This window comes from Aspergillus affinis (assembly GCF_023601865.1).
Source record: "Aspergillus affinis strain CMG 70 chromosome Unknown NODE_50_length_218328_cov_87_076623, whole genome shotgun sequence".
NCBI classification, from domain to species: domain Eukaryota; kingdom Fungi; phylum Ascomycota; class Eurotiomycetes; order Eurotiales; family Aspergillaceae; genus Aspergillus; species Aspergillus affinis.
Genome location: NW_026515831.1, coordinates 115,067 through 129,494, shown reverse-complemented (window position 1 = coordinate 129,494; position 14,428 = coordinate 115,067). Strand labels below are relative to the sequence as shown.

Sequence of the window (14,428 nt, the reverse complement as noted above, 5' to 3'; positions counted from 1 at the left end):
ATGCAGTGCGCCGCAAGACCAGAAGCAGGCTTCTATCAGAAATACCAGTACAATCCATAGAACATAGACTTTCCACCGCGCTAGATAATGAGGCAAGGAAACAAATGACAGCAGAGAGACACATGATTCGGCGATCATAAATGCTTTTTCATACCAGGAGGCATCAGATATAAAGAAAATGATAGAAATGAATAAGAATGGGTTGGCATAGAACCAAAAATAGCACCAGATTCCGCAGATAGAGACCAAGATAGGAAACCAACCGGAGCCATAACTTGATCTTTCGGTGGGGTTGGATTTATAATAGACAACTACGGCGGAGGTGGTTCCGCATATACCGGATGGAAGACATGCGACTGCCACATTATGGTTTGCGACCTTCCCCAGGGCGTATCATGATGAGGTTGTGACAGTGGCGGATGGAGTTCATCTAGCATCATCTTGGCTGCAGCCATCTCCAGGGGAAGGGCGCAGATCCACCCAACCGTGTAGTCATCGTGGGAGCGAGTTTTGGTGGTCATATGTAGGAGAATGATCTAAGGGGATAATCGGATTATTCTAGAATCCTGTGAATAGAGCTGGGTAGTTGTAAATGGATGATGCTGCTGCTCCTGCCACGTCAGGACGCCAATCCACACGTGATCCAACATGCATCGACCATCACATCACAGCCCTCTTTCTGTAAATGGTTTAGTTAAGTTGGCTATACCCCTCTCTGCAGTTACATAGATAGTCGAGTCTATCCAATCTCTCTACAAGCATAGTGCTAGGCATCTCACAGCCTTTGTCAGAAGACCTTGACCTGAGGCATGGCAACCAATCAATGTAGTCCAGTATGACCAAAGGTCTTTCATAGTCGAAGAATATAGTAAAACAAATGACTAATTTTTACATTATACACTTCAATCTCCTTTATACTGTGAGGCTATCAAATTCAATAATTTTAATTGAAAACGTTTGGATAGATTCACCCTGTTACCTGGCTCTTTTGCATATAACGTAGTCTCGCTAAACTAAAGAAATCTGGTGATCAGACTGGCCGTCGATAATGAACAATATAGGGAGCTTGAAACTTCCCAATTCTAAATAAAGAAGAATACCCAGGACTACTCTTATACAAACCCGAAAGCAGCGCAATAGAGAAAGGATCATCCAATTCCTTGAATGAACCTCGGCACAACCCTAGTCTTGGCACTTTTCACCGATTTGATCTCCCTCCCTCTCCCTCTCATCCTCTCTACCTTCCACCTCCCAATTCCTCCTACTTCAATTCAATCAACTCATTCAAGCCACCAGATAACCCAAACCAAGACCACCAAAATGTCCACCCGCCTCCAAGCAACAGCCACAGGATGGCTCATCATTTCCCTTGGCCACACGGTACATATATTCCTCCTCCCTTTTCCCTCCCTCAATTACCTACCCTACCTATCCTAGCCTTAGACATGTACATTAACCAGCTCTTTAAATAATGAATTCCAGCTCTCCGCCAAAGACTGGCAATCCACGCCGCAATTCCGCGCCCTGCCGAATCTGCCCTACACATGCGGTAAAGTCGGCTGGTACCAGGGGAGTGCATTTTTTTTGATGACGGGTATGTGTTCTTCTCATTTCATCTCTCACCCAATCAATTATCCCATCCATTCATTCATTCCTATATGATAACATATGTTATGCGGTGATATGATATGATATCATGGGGCTTGGTGTGTATATCTGTTTATGCTCTATTCCTCCCCGGGGAGCTGCACAGAGTAGCTACATAGACATACATCAAGTCATGACATCATCATCATTACCACTATACCTTAACATACCTTCACTCACTTCCATGCCATACCATGAAACTCAATCCCAACCAACCCATAACCATAATCCATATACAACTAACCAGTGCCATGACACAGCTTTAATAAACTACTCCTGGTCCCAAAACCCCTCCCTCCTGCAGCAACCAATCAACCAAGCCATCGCAGCCCTAATGACAGGAATCGTATGGGCCAGTTCCGGATGGTATCTGCGTCGGGGGGTGTTCGCGAATGGAGTCGTTGTTGCGTTGATGGGGGCATTGCAGGCTTGGGCTGTTTTCTTCTAGTTTCACTTTTTTTATCTCTATAGGCAACTACTCGATGTAGATAGATCTAGGGATCCATGTGTATAATGGTTTATGTTTGGGGGGAGGTTGGGTTCTAGATACCGATGGTTGGTTGGGTATGAGCTCCCTAGGGGTTGGGTATTGTTCTGTTCGGTTGATTGAGTTGATTGATTCTGATTCTGTATGTACAACACAAGGATATCATAACATATACTTGAAAGTGAAAAAACAAATACAAAAGAAAAAAGAGAAAATAATCTATCTATCGAAATGCAACACCATCCAGCCCTGAATTCCAGTATTCACAACAAACAAAAGCCGGCCAAAACTCCTTGCCGATTAAAATTATCTTCTTGCATGTACATGTACAGAGAAAGGAAGCATGTACATCAACATCAATCCAACCCAACCCTATTCTACTTTATTATCACACAGCCGGTTAAAATTTCCTTCTCTTTTTTTTTTTTAAGGGGCGGAGGGGCTATTTCTCTGTATACGACTCCTGGCTGGTCGAGACCGCCCGTCGTCCCCAGCCACTGAAGAATCCGCCTCCGGTGGCTGGCGGCTCCGTGGCCACTTTGTTCACGCCCATCGCGGAGGGGGACCGGCTGGGCGGTTCGGGAGTCTGCGACTGCGCACGTTGCGATGCGGCGACCTGTTTCCGGAGTCCTTCCATCTTGGACTTCACTTCCTCGAGTTCTTGCTTGGCGATCGCCTCCGCTGTTTTCGCATTGACCAGCTCCAACAGGAGGGCCTCGTCGCCGGCCGGTTTGTTGTTCTCCGTTGACAGCACCGACTGCAGACCCAGGCTGCTGGAGCGCTTAGTGAAGGTGCTGCGTTGCGAGGCGGAGCGCTGCGACATGGATCGTTGCGAGTTCGAGCGGACGAGTTTGAGTTCGCGCAGACCCGGCGGCGTGACGCCCTCGCCGGGTTCGCTAGTGGGCGACCCGTAGGATTCGGGCGGCGAGTCGGTCGAGGTGGGCGGCTTCACGGAGCGCAGCTCGCGGACCATTCGCTCGAGGCGCTGGCGATCGCGGTAGCCGTCCTGGATGCGCCCGCGCGCTTCCCGGAGCTGTTCGCGCAGCGACGAATTCTCCTTCTCGTGATCGTCCATGCGACGGGTCAGGTCGAGGCAGCGACCGGCCTCGACGCTGTGCATCTCCTTCCATCGGTTGAGGTCGTCGCGCAGTTGGTGTTTGGTCTGGTCGATGGACTCTTCCTGGTTGGGGGATGCGGTGCCGACGAAGCGCTCCTCCGCTTTGCCGATCAGCTCGGTCGGCGGTGCGGCGTTCTCGTCGGACTTAAGGTGGTGGAGCATGGCTTTGGCGATTTGCTGGTCCTCCTCGCGCTCTTCGCGCTCGTGCTGCAGGTCTCGGGTGAGGTCGGCGTGCTGACGCTGCAGATCGCTGAGCGCCATTAGGAGATCTTCGATTTGCGTGTGCAGGTCGCGATCTTTGTTCTGCGACATGGTGGATTTGGCGCGCGGCTTGGGAACGTCCGCCGAGAGCTCGGTCGGGGCGGTACTGGCATCGGAGGTGGATTCGATGGAATTTAAGGTGGAAGTCATGCTCTGCTTGGAGGCGGAACGCCGAATGCTGGCCGAGGTGCTGGCGTGGTTGGGGTTGAGCGAAATTGGCTGTTTCATGGAGTTGTGAGACGAGGACCCCGCCCAGAAGCGGCCTAAGAAGCGCGACGCCGCCGCCTGCATTTGAGGGAACGAAATCCCCGTCGGTACGCCCTGTGATTGGTTGTAACTGGCCTCCAGCGCTTGCAGGCTTTCCTTGGTCACCAGCGAAGTCAGTGAGACAAAGTCGTTGACGAAATCATCCGCGTGGCAGGCGTATCTGCGGCCCGAATTAGCTCCCAGCTTCTCTCCGTGCGGGTAACAGCACAACTTACGTATCCCACAAACTGCGCGACAACAACAGTTGCATCACGTCCTCGAATTCCGCGCAGGCCAGAATCTTTTTCTCGTTGCGCTGCATCAGCGAAAGTGCCACGCGCATCAGAGTTTCACACGCTCCTTCCAGAAAAATCACGTCGTAGATGCGAAGAAGCATCGGCATGGGACACGACACGGCGAAGAAAGATAGAAACCACTGCGACACGTACACCGGCTCGACGTGCAGCGATTCCAGGTGCGCAAAAAGACCGGGTCGAAGACGAGAAAGGAGATTCTGGAATTGATACACCCGAAGGTGCAGCCCCGACAAATCAGGTAGATAGCACGTGCGCAAGTCGTAGTGGTCCATCAACCTGGTCAGAAATAATTAGTTGGACTCTTGCACATCTCAATCCAGCCTCTCCTTCTTACCTCACAAGCACACAAAATGCCTCCGCGTCCGTCATGTGCATCAGCAACGGCCCGACCACAAATCCCAGCCCCTGACAGTACCCGATCTTGGTATCGTACAGACTGAAACATTTCAAGACCCGAGCCAACATCTGCTGCCCCTCGCCGTGCGGATCGCGGAACATCTCGACGTTGGGAAAACTGCGACCGATATCCTTTCCGATAAGGCCTTCGTAGGGGCTCGTTTCGCCACACAATCTCTGGTATTCCGCCAACAGCGTCGTATCCCGGGCCCCCGCCAAACTAGGCCATACCACGCCGCGCAGGGGAGGCGGGACGCCGCCGCGGATTTTATTCGAGGTCAACGTCGGCAATCGCTGTGCGGTCTGGGGGTAATCGGCGACGAGAGCGGCCCAGAACTCCAGCTCGGTCATCGGAGGAGGCGGAAGTTGGGAATAACGCAACGAGGATCGAGGGTCATCGTTGATCAATCGTTTGATGTGATGCAGCGACTGCGATCGGGACGGTCGCTGCTGAATCTCCTGCGATTTTGCGACGTTGGCCAAGCCCGATTTGGGGTTGGTTGCCAGGGCATTATTTTCCTGCTCCAGACGAGCTAACAGAAGAGATGTCGACTAAATTCAAATCAACCCTTTGTCTTTCACCCCCCACGTAATTTTCCGGACTAGATCAACGCACCTCGTCGGAACCCTCGCGGCGAGGTTCCTGCTCCTCCGTCTTTTCCAATTCCTCCCAATCAACCATATCACCATCTCCCCGATCGCCGTCCTGGCTGCTCCGGGACCGGATCGACGTACCGGCACTTCGAACCGATTTGGCCGGCCCCAACGTCGGCGTGGTTTTCGTCTCGGTATCTTCGGCGTTGGCGGGCGATGTCACTTCGATGGGAGTCTTGGGAATATCGAGAGTGCGCCATTCAGGTTGTGTGTGCTCCGAGTTGGACGATAACGAGACGGTGACCATGGAGTCGCTGTGCGCGTGGTTCGGGGCGACATGGTTCAAGATTCCATCGGATTGAACCCGAGAGGTGGCGGGACTGGAGGGATCCATGGCTTTTTTTGACTTGTAGGATAAAATCTGACGGCTGGATTGTGTAAAATCAAAAGCGCATTCGTCGGGGGGAGAAGTCAGTTGTGGGGGCGGAGGGGAAAGAAAGTAGAAACGCGGTCGGAGTAGTCGGATTAACGAGGCGTAGAGGATTAGGATGAGAGCAGCACACGATCAAGAGGGGCCGTCGAATGTGACAGCATGTCTTGAAGGTCAATTCAGCGGCGTTGGGAGGAGGGAGTGGGAGTAGGAGTCAGGTGAAGGTGAGGGTGAGGGTGGGAGAGGGCGAGAGAGAGAGGGCGAGAGAGAGCGAGAGGGGAGGGAGGAGAAAGGCAGTTAGTATGGTTTCAGAAAGTGAACTCCCTGAAATGACGAGTCGGACTGAAATGGAGAGGTTATTTCCTTTAGCGGTGATTAGTGTCGGCCACTAGAGCTTCGTACTTGACCCCAATAATAAACCCATATGAGTCGGACGGAAATAACTCTGACTAGGACGGTCCGTTATTAACAGGAACGTCAACGTCGCGATCACTAGTTAGTGACCTAGCGAGGACGATGACAGAATTTCAGGGGCACCCGAGGCCTCTCCGGGGCATCCACCGGCGTCGAGTCTCGCCCCGTCGATCGCCCTCAATAATGCTTTCCTATCGGTGTCGATTATTTGACCTCCTTTGGTTGAGCCGGGGGAAAGGCGATCGATATTCAGGAACTCCACCGGCCGAACCACGGATGGGATCTTTGCAGCGCAGTCCCTGGGCGTTCTTATCTTTCGGTCGTAGTCTCTACAGCAGTCGCTGCCCATCCAACGGGCCAGAAGAATCGCCAGCGACTTCAGTTGCCTCGACGAGGATCCGGCGGGATCCACGGCGATGCTCCACAAGGTTAATTAAGAGAATCGTCCGACGGCGTTAGAATGTGCGGGAATAACGGTGCGGAAGTCAGAATTCGGACTCCTGAGAGAGGAATTCAACCATGATAATACCAGTGATTAAGTATCCCCCCTGACTTGAGGCCAGTTCCTCAAGTTACCTTCCCTATGAGGATACTATGAGTGCAAAGTCCACCATAACAGCGTCCGTTATACTCAGCAGATGCAGAGTTGACTTCCCCCTGCATAAGTCGCGGTCGCTTTCCCCTGAATGTCTCCATACCGTTTCATACATTACCGGAGGTCCTCTTGGCACTCACTCATTGGGTATTGACTACTCAGTACATTTCTAATTGGTTTCTGTTAACTACAGATACTCCATTCTCTGTAAGTTACAATACACACAGATACACACTATGGAACCAGCCTTACAGGGTCCGTCCGCAAGGATTCTGTCGATTCTTTCTAGAAACCACCGGTCGAGTTGCCCGAAGAGGTAAGAAGGGATGGGTTGAAGACGTCAGCTAATCTATGATCTAATCATGGGCTTTACTCCGTTGTTTCTACTGGTCATATTTGGAATTAATGTGAAAATCATGTGATTGAATTGCACAGTGTACTAATACCCTGTACGCTGGGAAGTGGTCGAACCAGTGAAGGGATACCTATATATTCAATGGTGAAGTAGGAGGAGGTGGGAGGAACCAGTGATACAACAAAACGACAGTTCATGACTGTTTTCTAACCATTTCCCTCTAGGGAATAAAAATTTAATGATGGTCGAAGAAATTCCATTCAATCGTCCAAACACCACATGGAAGTTCTTCGTTTGGTTGCCAGGAAGGGAGACCGTTGACAACCCTCGCACTGACTGCGAGCCATGGGTGAATCCATCGAGGATAAAGGAAAGAGTCAAACACAAAGGAAGAAAGAGAAAGAGCGACCGTTTCTAAGAATAACTGAGTGAATCTCCCACCTGGAAAGTCCCCCTCCCCCGCCCGGCCTTGCATGTTTTGGTCTCACCTTCCCCTTTCGGCTGGTGTGTTTGGACATTTCCTAATCCGGGAAAGCCCGCGCCACTCGGACCGGAAGAACCCTCGACCGATGGCGGAAGGACAGGTTCTGCCAGTCCGGAGACCAAACGGGGAGTCGCAGCGCGTCCAGGTCAACGTCAACAACTGCAGTCTCGACAAAGCAGCGACAACAACAACAACAACAACCACATAAAGAGGCGATCGTTTTCGGGGGTCTGGCTTGTTCTTGCTTCGTGTTTTCTCCTATATCCCTCCCTCCCCCCTTCTCGGAGGTTGATCCTCCTAATTCTTATCTTAATTCCTCGACCCTGGTCACTCTTTGCTCCTTTTTTTCTCTACCATTTCTCCTTTCGTAATTCAACCCCCACCACTTCGCCATGGACGACTCGATGGCCAGCTCCGTCTTCGATGACGAGGGCAGCTCTGACTTCGTCCCCGAGCCCGCTCCTGTACGTATTGCATTGATCTTCTAATCACTTGCTGGCCGATCCATCTTTTACTGACTGTCGCATTCTAGAAACCCAAGGCTAAGGCAGCCCCGAAGAAAGCCGCCGCGCCCAAGAAGACCACCCAAACAACCCTCACAGGCAAAGCGCCCGGAAAGACCGCCGCTTCCAAGAAACGCGCCAAAGCCGATAGCGAAGACGAGTTGTCAGATGGCGGCAAGATGTCCGACAACGACTCCGCTCTGTCCCACACGCCCCCCAAGAAGGCCAAAAAGGGCCCAGTCGCCAAACGCGCTGGCTCGAAACCCCTCGCCGACGTCGAAAATGAATCGTTCACGGGCGAGGGCGCAGAGGAACCATCCAAGGAAACCAACGCTTCGGAGAGATACCAGAAGGTAACGCTCCCCTCTCTTATCGCATGGTTCTCGACTAACGGCTCCCCCAATTAGCTATCACCACGCGAACATATAATTAAACGTCCTGACACCTATATCGGATCCACTGAGATGACCCCGCAGCAGATGTGGGTGTACAGCTCGGCCTCGGACGGAATGGAGTACCGAGAGGTGAACTACGTCCCGGGTCTCTACAAGATCTTCGATGAAATCGTCGTCAACGCCGCCGACAACAAACAAAACGATAAGAACATGGACGAGATCCGCGTGACCATTGACCGCGAGTCGGGCGTCATTAGTGTCTGGAACAACGGCCGCGGTATCCCCGTCGAAATGCACGCAAAGGAGAAGATGTTCGTGCCCGAGCTGATCTTCGGTCATTTGCTCACCTCATCGAACTACGACGACACTCAGCAGAAGGTGACCGGTGGCCGTAACGGTTTCGGTGCCAAGCTCTGCAACGTCTTCTCCACCGAGTTCATCCTCGAAACCCAGGATTCGCGCGTCAAAAAGAGATACAAGCAAACCTGGACCGACAACATGACCAAGGTCGGCAAGGCCAAGATCACGGATGCCAAGGGCGAGGACTTCACCAAGGTCACCTTCAAACCCGACTATGCCAAGTTCGGCATGACCGGTATTGATGACGACTTTGAGGCCCTGGTGAAGCGTCGAGTTTACGACTTGGCGGGAACCGCCAAAGTGGCCGTGAAACTGAACGGCAGCCGCATTCCCATCCGTAACTTCAAGAAATACATGGAGATGTACACCAAAGCCATTCGCCGAGAGCGCGGAGATGACGGTCCCGCACCCAAGGACGAGATCATCACATGCAGCCCGGATCCTCGATGGGAGGTCGGTTTCGCCGTGTCGGACGGCTCCTTCCAGCAGGTGTCGTTCGTCAACTCGATCGCCACCACGTCGGGAGGTACTCACGTCAACTACATTGCCGACCAGATCTGTGGCAGACTGGCGGCCGAACTGAAGAAGAAGAACAAGAACGGCGCGACGCTCAAGCCTGCGCAACTCCGTAACCACATCTTCATCTTCGTGAACGCCCTGATCGTCAACCCGGCCTTTACTTCGCAGACCAAGGAGCAGTTGACCACCAAGGCAACCCAGTTCGGCAGCAAGTGCCCCCTCGAAGATGATTTCTACAAGAAGATCTTGAAGACCAACGTCATGTCGAATATCTTGTCTTTCGCTGCGCACAAGGCGGACCAGTTGCTCAAGAAGACCGATGGTGGTCGCCGTACTCGTATGAACAACCCGAAATTGACCGATGCCAACAAAGCCGGCACCAAGGAGGGTCACCACTGTACCCTGATCTTGACGGAAGGTGACTCGGCCAAGGGTTTGGCGATGGCTGGGCGTGCGGTTGTCGGTCCCGATCTATTCGGTGTCTTCCCGCTCCGAGGAAAACTGCTCAACGTCCGTGATGCGTCGTTCGAGCAGATTTCGAAGAACGTGGAAATTCAAAACATTAAAAACTTTATTGGATTGCAGCACAAGAAGGAATACACCGAAACTCGTGGTCTTCGTTACGGCCATCTAATGATCATGACCGATCAAGATCATGATGGTAGTCACATCAAGGGTCTGCTCATCAATTTCCTTCAGGCCCAGTTCCCTAGCCTGTTGAAGATCCCCGAGTTCCTGATCGAGTTCATCACTCCCATCGTGAAGGTGTGGAAGGGCGACCCCAAGAATCCGACCCGGCAGCACTCCTTCTTCACAATGCCCGAATACGAAGCGTTCCGGGAAGCCCACAAGAACGAGCGTTGGGAGCACAAGTACTACAAGGGTTTGGGTACCAGTACCACCGAGGACGCCCAGGTTTACTTCCGCGATCTCGATCGCCACTTGAAAGAATTCCACACCATCCAGGATAACGAGGCCGCTCTGATTGAACTCGCTTTCTCGAAGAAGAAGGCTGACGAGCGAAAGGAGTGGCTGCGGCAATTCAAGCCCGGAACCTATCTGGATCACACGCTGTCCAAGATCACCTACACCGACTTCATCAACAAGGAACTCATTCTTTTCAGTATGGCGGACAACATCCGATCGATTCCTTCCGTTGTTGATGGTCTTAAGCCCGGTCAGCGCAAGGTCTTGTACACTTGCTTCCGGCGCAACCTGAAGAAGGATATGAAGGTGGTCGAACTGGCTGGTCACGTCTCCGGTATGACGGCGTACCAGCACGGTGATGTGTCCCTGCAGCAGACTATCGTGGGTCTGGCGCAAAACTTCGTTGGCTCTAACAACATCAACTGTCTGGAGCCTAGTGGTAACTTCGGTTCTCGTCTTCAGGGTGGTTCCGACTGTGCTAGCGCTCGTTACATCTACACCCGTCTGTCGCCATTTGCCCGGCGTGTGTACCATTCCCATGATGACCCGCTTCTCACGTACAATGAAGATGATGGTGAGAAGATTGAGCCTGAAATCTACATGCCCGTCGTGCCCATGATCTTGATCAACGGAGCTGACGGTATCGGTACCGGATGGAGCTCCTCTATTCCTAACTACAACCCCGAGGACATTGTCGAGAATCTGTTGCGCATGATGAACGGTGAGGAGATCAAGCCCATGCAGCCGTGGTTCCGAGGCTTTCATGGTGAAGTCACCGATATGGGAGGTGACCGCTATAAATTCAGCGGTATCATCAAGGAGACCGGCGAGAAGGAAGTGGAGATCACTGAATTGCCCATCCGCACCTGGACTCAGGACTTCAAGGACAAATTAGAAGATATTATCAAGGCCGAGAAGACGCCCTCTTTCATTAAGGATTACAAGGATTACAACACGCACCACAAGGTTCATTTCGTTATCCAGATGGACGAGAAGCATATGACGGCAGCTATGTCCGAGGGCCTAGAGGACAAGTTCAAGCTGACGAAGTCGATCGCCACCTCCAACTTGGTCGCGTTTGACCCCGAAGGCCGGATCACCAAATACGCCGGTGTCGACGATATTTTGAAAGAATTCTTTACTGTCCGCCTGAAGTATTACGAGCGCCGCAAGCAACACCAGCTTTCCGAAATGCAAAGGGAGTTGGACCGGTTGAGCAACCAGGCCCGCTTTGTCCAAATGATCATCGACGGCGACTTGGTCGTATCCAAGAAGAAGAAGAGCGCCCTCGTCGCCGAGCTGAAGGAGAAGAATTTCAAGCCTTTCCCCAAGGTCAAGGATGCCGTCAAGGCCGGTGAATTGGAGCCCGCCCTCGAGGATGAGGAAGAAGATGCGGAGGGCACCGAGGTTCTCTCGAACTCCTACGATTACCTTTTGGGTATGGCCATTTGGTCTCTGACCCAGGAGCGTGTCGAAAAGCTCCGTCGTCAGATCGGCGACAAGGAGGTGGAAATCGACGCCTTGATCACGATGTCCAAGGAGGATATCTGGAAACGCGACCTTGAGGACTTCATCAACGAGTGGCGCTTCCAGATCGATGACGAAGCCCGGCGCTTGCGCAAGGTGGCGAACATGGGCCGTCGCACTTCCGCCAAACTCATGACGACTGGTCGGGGGTTGGCCGCCAGGAAGCGCAAGGCGGCGGCGAATGGCGATGATTCGGATGACGAAGATTTTGCCGCTCCCAAGTCCAAGAAGGCAGCGGCCAAGAAGACCGAACCCAAGGGAGGCCTTCTTAACTACCTGAACAAGCCCGCAGCCAAACCAGCAGCCAAGCCGAAGCCTCCGCCGACCGATGAGGATGATTCGGACGATGATTTCGACATGGAAATCCTTCCGAAGAAGAGCCGGGGTGCCGCAAAATCCCAACCCAAGTCTGAACCGGAGCCGGAGCCGGAGCCGGAGCCCAAGCAAGAGGATGAGGACGAGGACATGCCCGATGTTGTGGAAGAAGTTGCACCAAAGAAGTCCCGAGCCAATTCCAAGGCTTCCGTCAAGACCGAGGATGACGATGCCCCTAAAGCAGCGCCCAAGCGAGGCCGAACGGCATCGAAGGCCGCTTCTACCACTTCCTCTAAGTCCAAGGCCAAGTCCCAACCTAAGGACGAGGAGGAGGATGATGACTTCGATGATGATGACATTCAAGAAATCACCAAGACCGAGGCCGCCAAGTCATCGTATGGTTCCAACCGGAGGGCCCGCGGACCCCCTTTGCACCCCATCAGTGACTCCGACAGCGATGATGGAGAAGACCTTCTTGGTGATGTCAGCAACATGGTCAAGGGCATCGGCGACAAGACCGGCGCGCCCTCTAATTCTCGACAGCTTTTCTCGGAGCGCTCTCGGGCTGGAAGCAGCGGTCTGACCCCGCGTTCCAAGGCGTCGAAGCAGTCCCCAGACTTTGACGCGGACGAAACCGACTATAGCAAGCTGGTGCCGCAGCACACCCCTCGTCGCTCCCTGCAAGTCAAGCCCAAAGACAAGGAGCCGAGAACCTCGGAGGAGATTGAGCCTGAAGAGGACAACGGTGGCGGCGACCATGATGATGACGAAGACGAGCCCGTGAAGCCCGCGGCTAGCAAGGCCAAGACTACTGCCCGGGGCAAGGCCGCGACGACTGCCGCAGCAAAGCCAACCGCAGCGAAGACCCGTGGCCGACCTAAGAAGGACGCGACCACCGCCGCCAAGGCTGCCCCTGCCACCAAGCAGACGACTTTGTCCCCGGCTGCCAAGGCCTACGCTTCCAAGCAAGCCAAGAATGCTAAGCCGGCCGTCAAGAAGAAGCAGCTGGCGGACGATCTGTCGGATGACGATATTGATGCCATGGCCAACGACATCCTGGACTCCCCTGCTGGCGGCAAGAAGGGTGATGATGATTCGGAGGATGAAGTGCGTCCTGCAGGCCGAAAGACTGCCAGTCGACCCGCGCGACGGACCGCAGCGACCAAGAAGACCTACGTGGTTGATGATGATGACAGTGAGGAGGACGATGATTTCGGTGATGATTTTGAGGAAAGTGATTAAACTCGTCGGGTAGGGGACGTTGACCGTTCTGCTAGAGTTCATTTCTCTCTGGGTTTACATTTGTTTTTCTGAACATGTTTCTCTTCTGTTTCTAATTCGGGGACTCACCTTTGTTTCTATTTACATTTCATTTCGTACACTGTTGAAAAGGACTGAAAGTTCTCGTGTTGATAACTGGTTTTGATATGCAATCGGACTTGATTCTGTCCCACTTGAGGCTCTCTCAGTAATCGTAGTACGAACCGATAAAGAGCGATGTACATAATATGAAGATGCGAATGCCTCTTCAACGAGGAGAACTACCTCACGAAACGTCCTCATCCAACCTAATAACATGTAGTCGCTGCTACCACCACTAGGTACCAGGGACACCAAACTTTACACTACCTAAGTCCGAAATTAGAGACAAGGGAGGAGTAGAAAACCTAGAGTTGAGTGGTAAGCCTCCCTCCTGACAACCGATTTCTGCTTATTTATTTACATACGAAGATGACCTTTCGTCAGGCTGAGACGTCGTAGGTAGGCAAGGCAGTCCATAGATTGTCATTCATCTTCTTACCCCAGAACGCTACTTTCGTTCTATACGATGTGATGTGATGTGATGCCATTTGATTTTAGCTTTGGTTTTGACTGATCTGATCTGATTTGACCTGCTTGGTAGCAACTGGCATCGTTAGATTCAACCACTATGTACGAAGTACTTACCTGAGAGATGGGTTTGTCCTATCTAGGCGAAGTCATAATTCACGATACGCTGCAGTTGAGGGTACCTATGGCATGATTGAACCATCATGCCCTATGTCTATGGTTTTGTTGTTTGTATGCTTTGCAGTGTCTGTCTGTGTGGGTGATTTCTTGGCTGTGGGGAAGATGATCTGGTCTGTTTCTATATTCTACTTCTATGGGACGATTGATTGATTGATTGATTGCGTTGGGCTGGGGTTAGTTACTGGAGTTGGCCAACGGAAAGGAAAAAGATAAGTACTACCTAGTGAAGTAGGTAAATGCTACGCTACATATGAAAGGACATGGATGGATGGATGGATGGATAGAGCGAATAGATAAAGGAATGAGCTCAATTACTACAACCAAACCAGAAAAGAAAGCAAACCCCCAAAGAAAACAATCTCAAATAAACACCCAAACATAAGTTAACAACACAGAACAGCACAACCCACACAATACACTCTAAACGCCCAACCGATCTATGTATCATTCATTCCTCGTTATTCATTCGTTTTTGTCCGCCTCTCTATCCTCTTCCTAAGTATCAAGTCCCTGGCTTGAACACCTCACT

At 52.1% G+C, this 14,428-nt stretch overlaps 2 protein-coding genes across 2 annotated transcripts; one reads left to right on the top strand and one right to left on the bottom strand.

Annotated features, from left to right (window-relative positions):
- Nucleotides 1-2,576: 2,576 nt before the first annotated feature.
- Nucleotides 2,577-5,459, bottom strand: KD926_008132 (putative GTPase activating protein (Evi5); the record flags this gene model as incomplete). The annotated part of the gene is made up of 4 exons (XM_053100825.1): nucleotides 2,577-3,939; nucleotides 3,995-4,351; nucleotides 4,410-5,023; nucleotides 5,088-5,459. The coding sequence occupies 4 exons, from the start codon at nucleotides 5,457-5,459 to the stop codon at nucleotides 2,577-2,579; spliced, it is 2,706 nt and encodes a 901-aa protein (XP_052955546.1).
- A 2,276-nt stretch (nucleotides 5,460-7,735) lies between these two features.
- KD926_008131 (DNA topoisomerase 2) lies at nucleotides 7,736-13,131 on the top strand (the record flags this gene model as incomplete). Its single annotated transcript, XM_053100824.1, has 3 exons — nucleotides 7,736-7,807; nucleotides 7,876-8,199; nucleotides 8,254-13,131. 3 exons carry the CDS (start codon nucleotides 7,736-7,738, stop codon nucleotides 13,129-13,131), a joined length of 5,274 nt encoding a protein of 1,757 aa, XP_052955545.1.
- Between the last annotated feature and the right edge of the window lie 1,297 nt (nucleotides 13,132-14,428).